Source organism: Leishmania infantum, chromosome 13, assembly GCF_000002875.2.
Source record: "Leishmania infantum JPCM5 genome chromosome 13".
NCBI lineage: Eukaryota > Euglenozoa > Kinetoplastea > Trypanosomatida > Trypanosomatidae > Leishmania > Leishmania infantum.
Window position 1 is genome coordinate 330527 of NC_009397.2, and position 19415 is coordinate 349941.

Genomic DNA, 19415 nt, shown 5'->3' on the forward strand with positions numbered 1-19415 from the left:
CCATTGCAGTCGCTGCTGTTGGCCGCACTGCCCGACGCGACCGTCACCTCTGACAGCCAACGGTTCCACGACGGCACGTGACTGGAGCCGGCGAGGCCGCGGGTAGAGCCATTTTCCGATTGCCTAAGCGCCCGCAAGTCGCGCACAGCATCCCTGTCGCCATCGGCACCGGCCACCTCGTCCGTCGCGTCGGTGCCGTTGATGTGGGAGAAGCGCTCTGCATCGTATAGGCCTTCGTCGCGCGCCCAGTGCAGCTGCGCCGCCAGATCGGCGCTGTACCAGTCCGTCACCAGAAGAACGTTGAGGCCGTCCGCTGAGCGATCCGCGCCGCCGCCGAGCACCGCACGCGTTAGGAGACGCCGCATACCGCGTGTCAGCGGCCGCTCCGGGTCGACGATGATCAGCGTGCCGATGTGTGCCAGAGTGCCTGCGGGTGCCCTCTGCGCAGTGCGGGAGACGTTGGAGGTGCGCTCTGCAGGGGGCCAGAGCGGTGGGCTATGGCTAGCTGCGATCGAGGTGGCTATCGTGCTCATGTGCAGTAGCGGGAACGTCTCCACTGCCATTCCAAGTGTGTGGCGCAGGTAGAGGTATAGCAGAGCGAGGTTTGTGAACGGGTGATCGCCACCACTCGCCTCGGCGTAGGCGCGCTCGTGACGCTGACGCTGCCGTCCGCGCCGCAGTGCCGCGCCTGCGCCGCCAGCGTCCGACTCGTGTGGGTCGTCGCCGGCGATGAACAAATTCGAGGTGGCTGTCGTAGGGTTGAAAAAGTCGAGACTTGTGTCGATCAGCACCCGCTGCACCCGGGGCGGCGGCTCCACGACGCGAACAGCGAACGGCACTGTCAGCGCGGGCTGCGAGGAGGAGCTGCCAGTGAAGATATGCAGCGCGCCTTCCACGCTCAGCGCGCGAAACAGATGAAAAAGCGGAACGCAACGGTCGTGGTCTGCTGGCACCTGCGCACCGTCCCTTGAATGCTGCTTGTCGTGGCCATCGTCACCGTCGGCCGAGCGCCGACCAGCCGCGGCGTCCTTCTCGCTGGCCGGCGAGCTCTTGCCCTTCTTCCGCCACACCGCCACTGTCTCGCGCGCGACGTCGTAGCAAAGATGCGTGTGCGCGGACGCGGGGGAGGAGACGGCGACGGAGAGGCTGAAAGATGTCGGTGGCGGCGACAGCTGCTCTACCACGTTAGCGCGCGTCTGCGATCTGCTCGCCACCACCGTGAGCTCGGTCGCCACGCGTAGAAGGTGGTGTATCCACCGTTGCTGCGTGCTCCACCGCTTCACAGATGAACACACGGCTGTTTGTGTGTGTCGCGGCCCCATTACCGTGGCCCCCTCCCCAGCCACCTCTCCGTCACTGCATGATGCGCGCGGAGAGGCGCTCCGTGCCGTCAAGTTCAGAAGCCGCGTCGGGCTTGTCGAGCCCGCACGGTGGCGGCTCTTCGCACCCTCAAAGAGGAGAGGACAGGCGTCACACTGGTGACTGCTGTTCCGTGATGGATGACCTTCACGCGCACGCACGTGCCCGCTTACCTTGATGATTACATGCGTGACGTGGATATGCGTCGTTGACCCTCGACGTGCACCTTTGCCACTTGCTGCAGCGGCAGCGTCACGCGTGCCTTGATCTGCGGCAGCGGGCGAAGAAGGGGGGCAGAGGTGGAGAGAAATGTTCAGCAGCACGGGTGTGGCGCCGGGGTAGACTGCTTGGTCGGAGAAGGGCCACCAGTACGCGGCGGGCGGTGCGTCCAGGGACATGCCGGATCTACCCGGCAACGGCGAGTCGCCGTGTGCCTTCCCGTCAGGATCATGAGGAGGCTGACAGCTCTGCGGGGTGCTCATGTCCCCGCTGCTGCTGCTGCTGCTGTTGCTGCAACGTGGAATCCTATAGCCGATGCGCACGCATGTTGGTATGGCGAAAGAGGCGCAGTTGCGCAACGCCTCCGGTGCATCGATGGCCGAGGACGCAGCTGCCTTCGCGACGATGGCGTGCAGCGCGCGGAGCGGCTGCACCTCGCCCGCTCCTTGCGAGAGAATGCTGACTCGCGACAGGCGAAGGTAGCCGGCATAAAGCTTTAGCAGTGGCACACCAGCCAGCACTCGGCGAGGATGCGCCTCTGACGCCGTCGAGGAGGAGTCGCTGTGTAAAGGCGTGGTGGGTGCGGAGTGAGGCCATGGCGGCAGTGATGCGGCGGCTTCTCCCAGAGGAACGGCCGTCCGCAAGATCACCTCACGCACCCGCAGCGAATCGGAAACACGGGCAAGTCGATTCTGACGCACGTCAAGGAAAGAACCACCTCCGGTCATGTTCTGTGCTAATGCTACAGCGGACGTAGATGACCATGCCGCCTCGAGACAGAGCGCCACCACTCCGGCCACGATAGGGGCGGCAATACTCGTCCCAGACGCGGAGCGCAGCTGCAGCGCAGGTGAAGCACTACGTGCCCGTGGAGCCGCAGCGGAGAACGCCGCCGCCGAAACACCTTGGACAGCCCACACGTGTTGGCCGAGAGCGACGAGATCCGGTTTTGCACGTCCTGCACCGAAGGGCAGCTCCCATGTGGTAGGGCCACGCCCAGAGAAATGCGCAACAGACTTGTGACCGCCACCGGCGGCAAGGGAGCTCGCCAAGTCGCCGAGAGTGCGTGACGCCTGCGTTGTCTGTGCCGACCTGCCGTGCCATTCCATCCTCAGGGCACCGACGGCCAACACGCCGGGCATGTCCGCTGGGCTTCGCACGCTGCCGAAGCGCGCCCCGTCGTTGCCGGCGGCCGCTACGACGATGACGCCGTGCTCATGCATCAGCCGGTACAACCTGTCCTGCACCTGCGGGCTACTGTGGTAGTCTTTGCTGCCATAGGACAGGCTAATCACATCCACGGTCTCGTCGCGGCGGCGGATGTGCGCACTGGATGTGTTCCACGCACTGTGCAGGCGACCTGCTTCGCCGTCCTCCGCCTCACGCAGCAGCAGGTCGAGGGCGCGGGCGAGGTGGCGTCGGTTTGTGCGCCCTTGTCTGTCGAAGATACGCAACACGCGCACCGTGGAGTCAGGGGCGAGCCCGATGTACTGATCAGCCAAGGCGAGGTGTGTTTCTCTGTTGCGCCACGCAGTCTCCTCCAGTGGTTCTCTAGGCAGCGGTGCCGACACAGAGAGCTGTCCTGCCAGCACGCTCACACTGCGCGTCCCGTGAGCGCAGCCGGCATCTTCGCACGCCACGCCAGGCACGACACTCGTACAGGTAACGGAGTTACGGCTGCGCTCAGCGATGCCGGCACACAAACCGGTCTCGAGTAACGCCACGCGAACGCCACGTCCAGAGAAGCAGGCGAGGCGCTCTGCAGCGTCCTCGGACGCGACGAACTCCGTCAAGTTTCTGATGCAGTGTGCGCCATACTTACCAAGGTAGTACTTGCGGGGATGTATGCTCGGCCCTTCGGCGTGCGCATCTGTGGAACGGTGTGCAGCCTGCACACTCAGCGGCCACGGCCCTTCCGCGAGAGGGAACGACGGCAGCACCAGTAAGAGTGCGGCGAGAATATGGATGGTGAGCAGCCGCAGGGCAACCACCGCCTCCATCACCACTACCTCAATCGGAGCGTGCTTGTGACCTCACACCCGCGCCCTCTCTGCCAGCCAGTGTTAACACACCACCACCTTGGTCGCTGGGAGAGGGTGAGGGTGAGGGAGTGGCGGTGCAGTGGCTACGCAGCGTAGTCGCGTTTAGGCCCGCGCGCCTCCGTGCGCGCGCTCGTGCGTGGAGGGCTGTGCTGAGCAGGCCGATGCTATGGCCACGAGTAAACGCCACAGGCCGCGCCTTCTTCCGCTGGCGGATGGAAAAAGAAGGAGGTCAGATGAGAGAGCCGGGGGGAGGGAGGGAGGAATGGAGACTGAGAAGGCTCGAAGGTGTGCCTGTGAACCGCACACGGGTTTGCGCGCCTGCGGGGCTGTGTGGGCGCGCCCAGTGCGCAAGGCTCACATCCATGCGTTCGGGGGCGAGAGCACACACCAACACGAGGAGCAACGGAAGCAGAGACAGACGTGAGTGCACGCGAGAGAGAAGTAAGGCGGAGGTGTACGACACGCTATGGACAGGATCGGCACCGAGATGGAGAGGCAGCGAGGACGGTTGCACTGCAACGCGCGAGCCGCGTCGTGACGGGTGTTACAGGGTAGCTGTTCTTGCTGCAGTGGTGGCGGCGTGTGGGGCAGCGGCAGCAGGATGCTCAAAACATTCTGCTGCTGCGCGGCCTGCGGTCGCCGTCGCCGTCATGGCCGCCACCTGTGCGGTCTCTTTGGTCCCACTTGGAAGTTCGCTCCTGCAATCAAGCGAGGTGGTTTTCGCAGGGACATCGGCGGGCCGGTGCGCACAATGCCCGCCTGTGAGGCTCGGCTCGTAGCTAGAGTCTGGGAGAATTAACCGGAGTGTGGCGCCGCCTTCTGTTCCACAGTCAGCGGTGTGCGCTTGGTTGCCTCGCCCCTGCCACTCATGCTCCACACCTCCCCGCCTTCTTGTTGCTGCGGCTGCGCTGTCTGCGCATGAGGAGCATGTCGTGGTAGAGGCCGGCCGCTGTGCAGCTGCTGTACGAAGTGTAGCTCGACAGAGTCCTTGCCACACGCCAGCACACGGTGGTTTGGCCAGCCACGACGGTCCTATGAGGAGGCGGCCGATGATTTTCGTGGAGATGACGAAGACTCTTCGATGACGCTGTCGGTCTCGCAGCGGTGGTGGCGGAGATGGTGGTGGCGTCGGTAGCCATCGAGAGATGGATGCGGGCAGTGCCGCTCATGCTGACGATAACAACCCAAGAGCGAATACAGGCTGCATGCCCACTTATCGAGCTCCGGGTCAGCTGGGGCGACAGAGTGCGACGACGAGGAGGCGGTGGCAAATCCGGCACCGGCGCTGCCGCAGTGCCTCGGAGGACATGCATGGAACAGCGGTCGTTGCAGCCGTCGTGATCGGGGAGGCTGCAACGTTTGGGAAAGCCGCTGGCGCAGGTGACGGCGTCACGAGTGAGGGGGAGGCGTTCGCGGACATGGGGCGGGCTGGTGGCCGCTGTGGTTGCGCAACTCTCGCACCATCGTTCTCCTTGTTCCAAGAGGCACCGTTGCAACGAGCTAAGGCAGATATCACGGCGGCCGGCGACACCAGCGCGGCACCGCCTGCAGCGCCTGAGGCCGGGGGAGAGGCGACAAGGAGCAGGGGCATGGTGACCGACCGCTTGCTGCTGCGCAAGTCATCGTCTTCGGTGAACAGTCCGGCGCGCACGAGGGCCGCGAGGGACAGCGGTGGGCTGTAGAGTAGCTTGAAGAGACAGATGTCAATGTCTTCGAAGTTGCACGGCCGTGCGCTGGGAGGCGACGTCATCATGGCAGTGCGCAGCACCGTCGACGGTGGAAAGAAACGCGCAAGAGATGAAGAGCAGCAAGACAGCTGGCGAAGAGCAAGAAACAACGAGCGAGCGGCTGCTGCATTGAAAGACACCAGCGGGTGCAGCAGTGAGTCTAGATCGGAAAGGACGAGAAGATGGAAGCAGGAGAGGGAGAGAGACAGTACACGATATATATATATATAGAGAGAGAGCGAGGGCATCCATGTGCAGCCCTCTCACTCAAGCGCAAGTGCGGTGAGCGGGTGTGTGGGAGGCGCAGAGCTGCGTGGAGATGCGAGTTGTCCACAGCACTCGCCGAATGCCGACGCGCATTGCTGCGCGCAAGCGCCGAAAAAGGAAGAACATGAACAAACACGCCATCTCCCCCCGTGCCCACGAGTGGGAGGCAGCGTTATCGGCCAGCGGTGGCGCGTTGGCATGGATCCCGGCGCTTCTTCGTTTCGCTGTCGTTGGGGGGGGGGCAAGCAACGCTGGCGGTGTAGCTGGGCCAAGCTACACGTGTGATTCCATGCGGGGAAGGCGTCAGTGTCCTTCTGTTGCGTTCGCGGAGCTGCGGGGCGTTTGTGTGTTCGGTGCGCGTGTGATGGGCGCTTCTGATTTACATAAAGAAAGGGAACGTGAGCAAGACGCAGGGAGGGCGTCACGTATGTGGGGCCCCGCTGCCACTGCGGCTGATAGACAGAGTCGGAGGACAAGACATGGGCCTGCATCGCACCTAGAGACACACCTCGCAGGCTAGGAAGGGCTCAAAATCATCGGCGGGGCCTGCGTGTTGTTCGTGAGCAGCTGCATCGCCAGCCACCGCAGCGGGTTCTCCGGCTTCTGCTTGGCCAGAGCCGCCAAGGTGGGCACCAGCGCCTGCTTCAGATTTGCCTGCACGTACTCCCGCGACACGGCCGACGTCGGCACATCCTCGGCCAGCATGCGAGGGAACAGCAGTGCAACGGACTTCTTTGCTCCGTTCGCCGTCAGCGACGTCCAGAGGGGCAGCTTGCGACCCTGCACATGATGCTCCCCCAGGAACGCGTCCAGCGCATCGGCGTCCTCGCCGAACAGCTGTGTCTCGATGAAGGACTGCAGCAGCTCATGGCACTTTGTGCGAGCCAGGACAAAAACATATGCCGTGCCTACCAGGTCATGCGCCGCCGGCAGCAGTGACGTGGGAAAGCCGGTTGACGTCGGCGCACCATCAGCCACCGCCTGTGCAGGAGGCACCACAGCCGGTGGCACAAGCGACCGGTCCAGCTCAATCGCCATCTTCTCTGCCATTTCGCAGTTCAACAGGCGCAGCTCTTCACGCACAACGATGAAGCCGGCATCGTAGAGCTTATACCTGAGGTACTGCACAAAGTCTTGCCTGCGAGCGAAGGCGGGCGTGACGATCAGCAGTGCCTTACTTACCGTGCCGCCGAGCGGGTAAGAGCTGGCGGTTTTGCTGTCCACTGCAGACGCCATTCGCTAAGGCCTTTCGAGAGGAAGAGGTGGTGGTGATGGTGGCGGTAGCGTGTGTGTGTGTGTGTACGATGCCGTTGGCCCAAAGAGAGAGAAGACGACTCCTATGGGTCTGAGACGGAGACCGAGAAACTCGCGGAAAACGAAGGGAGACTGGATTTCGGTTAAGCGCGTCAAAGGCGCGGTCAGCCAAGGGTTTGCCGGGAGAAGCGGGTGGAGCGGGGGGGGAGAGTGGAAGCAAGGGGGGGGGGGCGTGGTTCCGCGGAGCGAGCACCAACCGCACTGTCTTCACAGCCGCCCTTTCCTCCTTCCATCGTGCATGCGCGCTTCGTCATGCGATTCGCGGGAGAGCGAGTGCGAGTTGTGTGTAGGTAGAGGGAGGGGAAGGGGGGAGGCGGAGTGTTGCTGGCCATTGGGCTTGAGGCTCCCAGATGATCACCACTGCTCTGGATGCACGCTGCCCCCCTCTCTCTCTCTCCTCTGTCGGTAATGTGGCGCTCTCGCACGTGTTCGTTGTTTTTTATGAGCTTTATCGATTTCTCCTTCACATTTGTGTGTGCCTCCCGTCTTCCTCATCTGCCTCCGAGCCCCCTGTCTCCATGGAAGGGGCAGGCCGCGAGGGCGGAGCGTGCGTGGATGAAAGTCAGATATGCATCAGGGGCCCGCTCCTGCCGCCTCCTTTTCTCGCCTCGTACTCTCACGGGGCCAACAGCCACGAGCATGCTGACACCGTCACGTGCAAACGCGGTGGCGCGGTGAACGCCAAACATTCTCCTCATCTGCATCGTCACTGAAGACGCACACACACACACACACACATGCAACAACACGAAAAGAAAGTTCCCGGTGCGCGAGGGTTCATCTGCGACATGAAATCGGGCAGCACTTGGAGGCGGCAAGGCGTTTCGACGTCATCACAGCCACCGCCACCACACGACACACACCCGCATCCACCACCACGCCTACAGAGGTGCTTCAAAGACAGCGGGGCAGAGAAAAAAAAAGGGCCCCGCTCCAACTAATAGCAAGAGGGCGAGCGAGCGACAGAGAGCGACGGAGACGGGAGAGGAGTCACGCACAGCTGACCAGGCGACGACGACGAGCCGGACAGACGGAATGAAGGGGGGGGCGCCCAAGGATAGACCGGGAGATCCGCAAGCGTGACCAGGGAGATGCGTGCAACACGACAAGGCACACTTAAGACCACATGAACGAACCAGAAGTCTAAAACCGCCGGGCCCTTTCCTTCACAGCGCGTCCGGTTCTCCGGATACACCAAACCCCTTACCCTCCGCTCTGCCCTCATAAAAGCCCCCCACCCCCCGACTGCGTGGTGCGAAGCAGCAGCAGCAGCAGCAGCAGCAGCCGAAGCACACGCCGGTAGAGCAGTGCGCCGACTCCGTCATCGGAGCACGGCCCCAGCCCCAAACGCTGCCCACCCGCCCGCTGAGCGGGTCGCCTCACAGCCGCTCCCATTGTGCCGGCCGCCACGCGGTGCACCCGCCCCATCGGGGGGGGGCACTCGGGCCTCCCCACACCAGCGGTGGGCACGATGAGGGCCGGGGGTGGGACACGCTCGAGTCGTGATGACATCTCGCCCATCATGTGGATGGCACAGACGTGTTCACGGTCGCAGGTTGCTCCGACGCCACGCCATCCACGGGCCTCACCGCCACCACGCGCAGCGATGTATCGTGCAGACCTCCTTTGCGTCGCAGGCACTGGACCCTGTCACTGCCAGAAGTGGATCGGCATGGGCAGGGCTGCAGTGTGTGTGTGTGTGCTTGTGTGCGTGTCGCTCACACGCGTATGCCGTGAGTCACCAGTTGCCTGCTTCCATTCGCATTCGCATTCGCACGTGCTTGTGCGCCCTCGTACCTGCCAACACGAAGAAAGGGGGAGCAGCGACGCTGCTGGCAGCTGAAGCGCCCTTCTTCCTGTTGGTACCATGAGCCGTTAGAAGTTGAAGATGTTATCGGCGGTGTAGCCGATGCGCTCCAGGTTCGGCTTGATCGCCATCTGGACCATCGGTGGTGGGCCGCACATGAGCGCCATGACCTTCTTGATCCCGGCGTTCTGCGGCACGCTGTCGCTGCCGAGCATGTCGGGCACGGGCAGGTGCTTGCGGAACATCTCCTCGCAGACGTAGCCAATATCGTATTTCCACTCTGGCGTGGCCTCGCGGTCGATGGTGTACCATACGTGAAAGCGGCTGTCGTTGGCGGCCGCCTCGTCCAGCTCCTTGCGCAGCAGGATGTCACGCTCCGTCTGGTTGCCATACACAAGGAACACCTTTGTAGGGTCCTCCTTGTTCTTCTTAATGGCGTGGATGATCTGCAGAATCGGGGTGATGCCAGTGCCGCCGGCGATGGCCGCATAGGCGTCCACTTTCTCCGTGACGATGCCCTTGCCCGGTTTGTGGATGCGCGAGGTGCCGTTGCCCAGGTAGATGAACTTGCCCTGCGGCCCACGCATTTCTATCTTTTCGCCGAGCTTCATGTGATACATGTACTGCGACAGCCGGCCGCCATGCGGGAAGCTGGGGTGCACGCCGGCGAAGTACACCTTGATCATGAAGTCCACGTAGCCCTTCTCGTCGTCACTGGAGATGGGAGTGTAGGAGTGCGTGACTGTCTCCGTCTTGCCAGCCGTCGTGCAGTCGGCGCGGAGCACAATGTGCTGCCCAATCGGCAGGCCGAGCGTCTGCGTCTCGTTCTCGAGGGCGAAGCGGAAGATGAAGGTGTCATGGGTCACCTCTGTGCGCTTGATCAGCTTAAAATGCTTGAACATCGTCGGGTCCATGGCCACCTTCGTCGTGCGCGTAAACATGAACGCAAAGAAGGCCGCCATGCTGAAGGCGATGATGACGAGAACGCCGACCATTTTCTCTTTAAAGTAATATGGCAGAGAGAGGAGGGGGGAGGGGGAGGACTCCGTGGCGGTGTGGGAGAGCGCCACAGAGAGTCAGAGAGAATATAAAAGTGGGCGAGAACGCACAGGCGATCCAAAAGAATTCACTAAGGAAGAGAAAACGGACAAACAAAGAGCCGGCTTTGGTGGCCGCGACGATAATACTAACGATGAGTGCGCCGATGGAGAGGTGGTGGCGGTGGTGGTGGTGTGTGGTGTGAGGGGCGATGGACTTGATGAGAAGGAATCTGAAGAAAAAAAAATAGCGTTTTCTAAAAGGGTAGGCGGGGAGAGAAGCGGGTGTTTGTGAGGGGTGTGTGGTGGTGGGAACAACGCGGCGGCACGGTGATGCGCATCAAGAGTTGCAGTGCGTGTGTATGATTCATGTTTGGTGATGACACACACACACACACGCACATGCATACGCACTCTCAGTTCGCCAGAAGCCACGAGAATCTCTATCTCTCGTGGCCGTCGTCGGTTGCGGTCCATACATGGCAGAGCACCGTCCGTTTCTTCCTTTTCTTGGTTTACATGTTACTGGCCAAGTCAGTGGCCGCTACCGTCGAGTGTGAAGTCCCGGAAGGCGCGGGAGGTGTGCCATCCACAACAAACGCAGAGAAACACCCCCCCCCCCCCAGCACACCAAACATCCGCGAATCAAAGGTGCCTTTCACTACCGGCACAGGGGAGGCGGAGCAGAGAAGATGCGCAGCAGAAGAGCGAGCGCGGAGAGCGACAACCTCTCTGTGCCCTAAGGAGGAGGATCGTGCGAGGTAGTAGGGTGAGGAAGACAGAGCGATCAACGATGACGAAAGGAAAGACGAGAAGGATAAGGGCGCACGGCGCCCCTCCTGTTACAGTTCCAGGCACGCGTAAAGAAGATACATGGCCAGGTGCACACATTACATGCATACACACACACATCGGTAAAAGGGAGGAGGCAGGCATGATGCGACATACGCACCCGACACATGCATGTCGGAGAACATATATATATATATATAATTATATAGGAAAACGCAGACGACGCCACCCCCCAAGGGGGATTGAAGCCATTATCCAGGAGTTTCAACACTCCCTCGCTGATGTGCAGCCTTCCAGCCCTCCCCCAACGCCTCAGCTTCCCCCTTCTCTTCAACAGGTCCCTTACTCCCTCTCTCTTCATCCATGCGGTCAAACAACGACCCCGGAGTAGGAAGGGAGAGGGAGAGGGAGAGGGAGGGGGAGGAGGAGGGGGAGGAAAGGAGGCACATGACTGCCCGCGCTACCTTTTATGGAGTTTTCCGAAGGATTTGATCAACTACGCTTAGAAAGCAGCTGGGCAGAGAAGGGGCGAAGGGCTCCGCAGAGCGAGACGCTCCCCTCTAAAAGGGATGAGGGGGAAGGAGAGGAGAGCGCACGAGCAACGACAACGCGCGCCAGTGCAGCTTAAGACGAACACGAATTTATTATAGACGGCACGACCTTGGGCGGAGAAGCAGCCTGTCCGCGGATGCGTATTTTGGTTTCCCTTCTTTTTTCTTCGCGCCCACCCGCCCTACACGTGGCGGATTCACAGAGGGGAGGGAAGAGGTAGATGCATGATACGCGATAACAACGAGCGAAACAGAGACGAGATGGCTGGGGAGGGGGAGCGAGGGAGGGAGAGGGGGGGGGATACCGAAGCACGAGACAAGGCGGGCATGTGCCCGGGTGGGGTCTATCAAAGGGAGAGAGAATCAGGAGGAGGGCGGAAAGAGTAGGAGGCCACGTCCAACGTGGTCTTCCGTCTGCGCCTGCGCCCCACTCCTTCTTTTTTCTTTTAGTTTGACCGATGACAAACGTTACACAACGTATAGGAACACGGCACCAACCGAAAAGGAATGTATCGTACAAGAGATGCGCATACGTTTTAGTGATGGCTTTCTTCTGATCCCCGTGAGAGATTCGCGTATACGTGTGCGTGCGTGTTTCGTGAGGAAGGAGAGGGGCAGGGAAAAGGAGGGAGTTGGCAAGGAGAAGAGAGCCCAAGAGAACAGAGGCCCACACCAAAAAGAAGACAATCAAGACACGTTTTTGCGCGTGCAAGAGATGGGAGGTACACACAGAAACACACAGACAGATGGGCAGACCGGCAGTGTGTGTATTTTTTCGTCGCTTTCACCTGTGTGTATGAGAGGGGAAGGGGAAGGGAGAAACGACAAGAAGAGGCTCGGCGAAGAAGACATGAATGAATAAGAAAGAAGAACAACAGAAGAGAAGAAAATGACCTTTTCAGCACACGAACAGGAGCCGCAGCACGAGCGGCGCCTCTTCGCAAACGCCCCCCCCCCATATATATATATATATATGTACATAGCAACAGCAACAAATTAGACATATATGTATATAAATAGACATAGGCTGACAGGCGTCATTCCATATACATATATGTTTATACATATATATACATACACATATACATAAGATATACATGCGAGCAACTGCATCTCCCACTCTATATGTACCTACACGCGGGTGTGCATGCATTATTCCGACGCATACATAGAGACACAGACGCCATTACAGCAGCACACACGTATATGTGTGCGTCGTACAGCATCGACAAAGACGGACAAGCAAGATATGCCAGAACGAAAGGGCGACAGCTGGTGGATCGGGCGACGCACGCAAACGCAAGACGCCGCGAGCCTAAGCTAGTGGATTGCACGTGTGCGTACCGCGGAAAACTGCAGCTCCATCCGAAAAAGACAGAAGCCACAATGACACACCAGGGGAAGGGAGAGTAAGGGGGGGGCGAAGGCGGAATTACGTACGATGCAGCCGTCTCAGCCTTGGCAAGGCGCTTTTACAGCTATGGCGCGTCATCGGAGAAGAGCTCGCGGATGCATGAGTCGATCTCGGAGCGCAGATGCGCGTCCTTCGACTCCCTGCTCAGCCCAGCAACGCCATGCGCGGTGACAGCAACATCAGGGGTGGATGTAGCCTTCATGGAGGCATCGCGTGAGCCTCCGTTTGTCGCTGCCTGCACCGCAGTCTTCGCCCCTGCCGCCTTCACGGCTGCGCCTGTGAACGCCATCGATGAGCTGCGCGCTGACGCCGCCGCGGCGGTCATCTGCGCCTTCCATAGAGGGGTGATCATGCTGACTTTCAACAGCGAGGGGTGGCGCGGCGGCGCCACTGCCATGGGTACTAAACTTTGGTCGTCACTCATGGGGCACTTGGCGGCCTCGGCTGATGCACCCGACGATGCGGGCGGCGCAGGATGGGAGGCTTGCGTGCCGTCTCTGGCCAACTCTCTCGCCAACTCTCTCGCCACGTCTGCCCTCGCGTCGTGGTTGTGCAGCGTCACTGTCGCCGACGATGATGTCGCTTCGGGGTTTATGCTACCGTCTTCGCAGCCAGAGACAACTTCCACACCAGCGGCGGCTGTCTGCATCTCACCAGCATCTTCTTCAGAGTCCTCAGGAAAGCGGAAGGTGGCGGCAATGCAGTAGCCATTCAGGCTGTCCCCCCTCGTCGAGTCGCCACACAGATCGCCATGCAATGTGCCGACGCTGCTCGTGAGCTGGTCCGAGGGGAGTAACGGCCGCTTCTGCTGCCCGGCGTGGTCTGTGTTACCCGGCGTCGCCGTGTCGGTACCGCCACCACCCCGCTCCTCCGAGGCGGCATGCGCCGCCGCGTCGAGAGTCATTTCCTTGCTCGCGGCCGCTAGCACCATGCCATCGGCCTCCAACAGATCGTCATCGAGGTCGTCCTCAACACCAAAGCCGTGGACGTCGCCGGCGACGCCGTCGTCGTTCTCGTCCGTCTCGCGCTCGACAAACACGACTGTCCCGTCATCGCAGCGCATGAAGGTGCCACCGGCGAGCGCGATGCCACCGCCGACGTCGTCATTGTATTCTCGACTTGCACACCCGCCGGGCTCAGCCGCCGTCGTTGATGCCACACCGCTACGCACTGCACGAGAGGTGAAACCCATCTGGAGACCTAGCTCCCACGCCTCTTCCACCGTATCGGCGTTAGAGAGCAAGTAGACGTAGAGGGCGGCACGCAAGCGGTGCCGCAGCAGCTCCCGGTAGCGCCGGCGCAGCGTCTCTTGCTGCGTCACCGTTAGTTGTGTCCAGGCGAGCTGCACGTCCGCGCTATCGAAGAATGGGGCGGCGACGCTCCCATTCACGGACGCCGGCACACTCACGCAGCTCTCGGCAGAGTTTGCTGCACATGAGACGGTGTGCCCTCCCGCCGCTGCTGCTGCGGCGCCCCAGCTAGCCCTCATGGGGAACTGCAGCTCCGACGTCGTGGCGGTGCCGGAGGCGTGATTGAAGGCGGGCAGGTCAGCGCCGAGGACTCGCTTGCGATAGGACCCCATAATTAGTGCTTCGAAGTAGTTTGGGAAGACCAGTGTCTTCTCGCTCGGGTGGGCCACCGGCAGCAGCTGCAACGTCGCGTCGACACATGCGCGTGCGACCGCCTCCGCAGATGCTGTGAGGTACGACGAGGCCGTGGTGTGTGAGTGGTCTTCATCAGCACCCGCGAGCGACGCCGTCTCTGCGCTGACAACGCCGCCGCCCACCATCGCCACGCCTTCTGGCTGGGTCCCGCCCGACCCAGACGGCATACACACAGGCGGTTTCGCCTTACCGCATCGCGGTGGTGCCCTGGCGAATCCAGACTGCAAGACCAGACGCAGCGTGTCCATCTGCGAGCGACGCGTGCGCAGGCTGTGGCCCGTAATGAAGCGCAGAAGTAAACGCTTCTCCTTGAGGGGGAGTTCGTCAAGGACGCGCAGAACCGACTTGCGCGCAAAATGACGGTCGCCGCGGAGCTGCGTTGCCGCCCCTCCAGCGGCGCTGCTGCCCTCACCCGTTGCGTCGTCCTCCACGAGCAGCATAAAGGACCTCCTGAAGGTGAAGTCTTCGTCCAGGTGGTCGTAAGAGCCGCACAGCACCTCGCGCACGGTGCGAGAGCTACACTGGGCGAAGAGCGGGGTGTCGAGCAGCGGTGTCTGACGCATGCCTTGCAGCACGGCGGCCCAGAAAGCGTGCCCGGCCACTGTGCCGTCACGTTGGATATTCCACATTATGGAGAGGCTGACATCGATCAGCTCCTTCTTGCGCTGGTGCTGGCGCAGCGCAACGGCGGGGCTGCCGGAGATGCACAGGTCATCGAGGATACCGCGTCCGACGGTGCGCTTGTCCTCCGCGCCGCTAGCCAAGGTGGCAGCCGCCTGCTCCTCCCGCTGAGTTTCTTGGCGGGAGTGTAGCTCTCGCAGCCCTTGCAGCAGCTGCTCGCGCAGCGTCGTGTTCGTCCAGTCGGGGTACAGCAGGGACATATCAGCAGTGGTGAGTTGCACGGCGTCGATGGGCAGCTCCAGCTGCACCGCAAGGCCCAAGATGCGGAAGGCCAATGGCGGCAGAGGAAGGGTGAATATTTCCTCATTTCCAGCGGACTGCCCGAGCAGCCAGCCCAGCAACACGGGCACCTGCAGCGCCATGGCTGGCGTGATCACGGACAGCCCGGCGGGCGCCCAAGAAAGCGGCGGCGCGCCGGGGGCGGGAACGCCGGCGCTAGAGCTCTGAGCGAACTCCGGGTTCGTCCATACGCACTCACGGCTCACCTCGCGCGTGAACGGCGCGCAGTGCCGGCGGTGGTGGAGGACACCCACGACACTCGGCGTGCGGAGCGACGCAGCCTCACAGGGCGCAATGCTGTTTGGCGTGTCCAACACGACGAGAAACTCCCTGGGGTTCGCTGTTGCCAGGATTAGGCAAATGCGGCGGCGCTGCATCGCAGGGACGTGCACGTCAGGCAAGCTCTCCTCCGTCGGTTCGACAGCAGGAGCGGCGGCGACAACCGTCTCCAGAGACACGGCGCGAGAAGTCTTCTGGGAGCGTGGAGGGGGCGGAGGGGCCGCGCTCGAAAACGCAGTCGCAAAGAAAAGCAGAGACTTCCTTTTATGCCGTATCGCGGCTGCCAGCGTGGGGTAGTGGCTGCTGTGCGCGCGTGCGTGGGACTCGTTTGAGTCCACTGATTCCTGCGCGCTGAGCACGGCTGCCGCTGATGCTGTCTGCGCTGCCTCGCTCACTGCGATACTCTGCACCGCCGTGGACGATCGCCGGTTCATGAAGCCGCTCGGGTTGCAGAAGCTGGCCTGCACACTCATCGCCGTCGCGGCTGCTCGGCCCTTTGGCGGGTTGCCCCAGCGAATCGTGAGCTCATCGCCCTCGTGCACCGGCGCTTCTACCACTGTGGTGGTGATGCAGGCATCGCCTGTCTGCCCCGTTGCCGTCGCTGCCGCCACCTCATCTGTCGCTGGCGTGCAGCTGTGCGAGTGGCTCAGCGACACACGCCGCCATGACATGATCAGCGCTAGCCGGTCATGGTACGTCTTCAAACGCTGCACCGTGGCCGGGGAGCGGTCTGCAAGCTTCTCCACCCGCAGCATCGCCACGCCGCCGGGCAGCGGGAAGGCGTGCACCTGATTCGTGATGTTTACACCTGGCAAGAACGGCGCCGCGGACTGGCGTGCGCACAGCTCGTAGAAGTCCTGCCGCTGCTCCGTGGCTATGCCTGGCGTGGCTCGCACTGTCGGCTTCGCGTGGAAAGAGTCTTCATTTAAAGTGCTGCTCCAAGAGTGTGCCGGCGCCGCCGTGAAGGAGGGATGGAGATGGTAGGAGCGCTGCGCTGACATCGGTGCGACGGGCTTCTCTGCGGCGGCAATCACTGGCACGACGGGGCTGCCTAGCGTAAGTGTGCTTGGCCAGCTCATACCACCTTTGCGGCTCGCCGGCGACGACTCGATCGCCGTTGGTGACAGGTGCAAGCTCCATTCGCTGGTCGTCGTGCCCAGCACCAACACGGACAGCTTCTTCTCGTCCTGCGCACGCGCCGAATCTTGGATGAAGTCAACCGCAGACTGCAGGGCGTCCTCTCGCAGCACCGGCCCGAAATTGAGCGGCGTCTGTCCGGCCGCCCTGGCATGCACCGAAAGCATCACGTGCTTCGCACCTGTGCTGAGGGTGTATAGAGGAAAAAGCGGCAGCCACTTCGCCATCTCCACTGGACAGGCACGGCCAAAGGGCAGAAGGCCTGCGGCCTGAAACAGAACCCGCCACGTGCAACTCACCGCCCGCGCTGTGCGCACCAAGGCCGCTGTCGACCTGTGCGCCGCCAGCGGGCCGCTCATTAGCAGCGCACCCATGTCCACGATGAGGGTGGCAGAAGGCACCTGCAGAGCAACGGCAAGGGCCACATCATCGCCGAGCTTGCATGCGTCTCCTGCCTTGCCCTCGCTGCACACGAGGCTAAAGTCGCCCGTCGCATCTACTGCGACGGGAACGGGCAGGGACGCTGCGTTGCGTGGCGCACTGCCGGCTCGCTCGCGCCACGCATTCGTAGTGGCTGCCGACTCCGAGAGACGGGCGGTAGCAGCCGCTACCGGCGGCACTGCAGCGACGCTGATACTCGAGACAGGCGAGGGGTGTGGTGCAGCTGTCGGCGTGCGCCGCTCCGCCCGCCGCTGCTGTTCTTCCCGTAGGGCATCCGCCATCATGCGTCGGTCATCGGCGCGGATGCTCTCGCGTCCGCCAGCGAAGAGGAAGAGAAGCTTCATGAATATCGACATCGCGACCGTCAGCATCGGTGGCGCCCCTCCACTGTTCTCCTCCTTCACGGCGAAGGAGCTGACAATGAACAGGTTTGGGTACTGCTTCCGCATAGTGGGGAACGCGTCGTTCATGAGGATTTTGTAGCCGGTGCAGTACGCCGTCGCGAACCGCTCCATCGTCTCCACCACCTCGTCCGAGGCGGTATGGCCTGACTTATGCAGCTCACGCCAGCGCGATACACAGCCAAGAACGGCACCAAGCGCAAACGACGACATCATCTGCGACGCGAGGTTGGACAGCTGGCTGATCCCCAGCAACAGTGTCTCGGGCGTTCTAAAGCTGTGGTGCCCACTCAGCAGCGCGACGCGCTCCGTCATAGAGACAAAGAAGTCCTTCTTGCGGCGCGCGTGAACGCCGCATCCAACGTAGTTCTCCGGGATGGCGGCAGTGGGTAAGAGGTAGTCGTGATTCAGTCGCGAGTTGATGCCGAGCGGCATGCTCTCGGCGAAGATGAGCATGTAGCGAAGTGTGATGTCCTTCGTGTCGCTGAACAGCCTGACAAGGTCACCGCCCATGGCAGCCAGCGCGTCTTCACGGGTCTGCGCCGCCTGCGCTTCCTCCTTGTTCATGGCTGGCAACACGATCTCCTTCTTCGAAATCCACGTACCACTGCTTTGCGGGTCCGCGGCAGAGCTGTCGTCTACGCAGCCAGGTAGACGCACCGGCACTGACGTCGTGGCGGGCAACAGAGCCGACATGCCAGAGGAGTCTGCATCGGAAAGCGCGGAGGTCAAGAAGAACCGCAACACCGAGGACGGATTCATCACCCGCAGCTTGCTCTCAATTCCCCGCACACGCTTCGCCAAAGACTGCAGGTAAAAGTCCACCACGTCGTCCTGCTCGGCGATGGCGGTGAGATCCGACATGGAGAGTGGCCGCGGCTGTGGCGCTGGTACCCTGGTAAGCTCCGCCAGCGGCTGCGACGGGAGGTGCGGGAAGGGGACACGGTCTGGCACGTGTCCCGTGACGCTGAACACGCCGTTCAGGTTTGCCATTGGAGCTACGGTGTCCATTGGCCGCGATGTGAGCGGCGTCGTCGGCGCCGCAGCGCCCTTGCCCGTCTCCGCCACTGTTTTGTTCATCTCCGTCGTCTCTTCGCTCTCGCTACCGAGGCCGTCGTCGCGCCCTGCCGCTGTGTGTGTCGCCAACGACGCCCCGGAAACGGAGACGACGCCCATCCGCGTCTTCACACTGCCTCTGCTGTCGTCGTCGCCGCTCCAGTCCGCCTTTTCGGTATTGAACAGGTGCGGTGCGGTCTCGTCGCAGACATCTGTCGTCTCTGCGTCATCCAAGCTCTTCATCTTCGAGTAGCTCGCGGCGCGCTCCGCATCGCCGTGGTCATCTCGTTGAGGCGCCGCTGTTGTTGTCGAGGACGCAAAGCCGCTGATGCCCGTGGCGCCTCTGACGATGGTGGCACCGCCATCGCGGCTCTTCACAGCGCTTGTGTGGTCGAGAACGCTGCCGCGTTTGCGAGCCACCAGTGCGTCGCGCATCGCCACCCACGACGCGGTCAACGCCGTCGCTGCATCGGGGTGGTGGTCGACCACAATCTGGCGCAGAGGAGCGTTGGCACCGCCGCTCATGGCGCCCCTGTTGTTGACGCCCACCTCCTCCAACATCCTCGCCGACACCGTCTTGAGCGACTCAGCGACAAATATGTAGTCACTTATGGAGAGAAAGCCCGACGCCATGCATTCCAGCTCGCCAACTGGCGCATTCAAGACCTCTTCCGCTCCCGCGACGCTGGCGGCTTCGCAGAACTCCGACTCGCGGCGCTTGTTCGCCTGAGCGGTGGATACGGCAGTGGTGGAGCCATAGACGTGTCGCGCGCCCGTGGAGTCGGCGCCAGAGACCTTGTCGATATCAGAGGGATTGAGGGCGAGGGGGACGAGCAAGCGGCTACTATCCATGTGATCTGGGTAACTGATGGCGACACTGGCGCTGCCGCTGCCGTGATGATGCCCGCTGTCTCTCTGGGGGGTCCCTGTCGATCCGCCAGTGTAGCG

At 62.0% G+C, this 19415-nt stretch overlaps 4 protein-coding genes across 4 annotated transcripts; all 4 read right to left on the reverse strand.

Moving 5' to 3' along the window:
• Positions 1–2: 2 nt before the first annotated feature.
• On the reverse strand, positions 3–3578 carry LINJ_13_0940 (serine peptidase, clan SB, family S8-like protein; the record flags this gene model as incomplete). Its single annotated transcript, XM_001464086.2, has 1 exon — positions 3–3578. A coding segment is annotated over one exon (3576 nt), but the record flags the coding sequence as incomplete, so codon positions are not given.
• A 2552-nt stretch (positions 3579–6130) lies between these two features.
• Positions 6131–6850, reverse strand: LINJ_13_0950 (conserved hypothetical protein; the record flags this gene model as incomplete). The annotated part of the gene is made up of 1 exon (XM_001464087.1): positions 6131–6850. The coding sequence occupies one exon, from the start codon at positions 6848–6850 to the stop codon at positions 6131–6133; it is 720 nt and encodes a 239-aa protein (XP_001464124.1).
• A 1953-nt stretch (positions 6851–8803) lies between these two features.
• Positions 8804–9730, reverse strand: LINJ_13_0960 (putative NADH-cytochrome b5 reductase; the record flags this gene model as incomplete). The annotated part of the gene is made up of 1 exon (XM_001464088.1): positions 8804–9730. The coding sequence occupies one exon, from the start codon at positions 9728–9730 to the stop codon at positions 8804–8806; it is 927 nt and encodes a 308-aa protein (XP_001464125.1).
• A 2863-nt stretch (positions 9731–12593) lies between these two features.
• LINJ_13_0970 (hypothetical protein, unknown function) lies at positions 12594–19319 on the reverse strand (the record flags this gene model as incomplete). Its single annotated transcript, XM_001464089.2, has 1 exon — positions 12594–19319. One exon carries the CDS (start codon positions 19317–19319, stop codon positions 12594–12596), a length of 6726 nt encoding a protein of 2241 aa, XP_001464126.2.
• Positions 19320–19415: the final 96 nt, after the last annotated feature.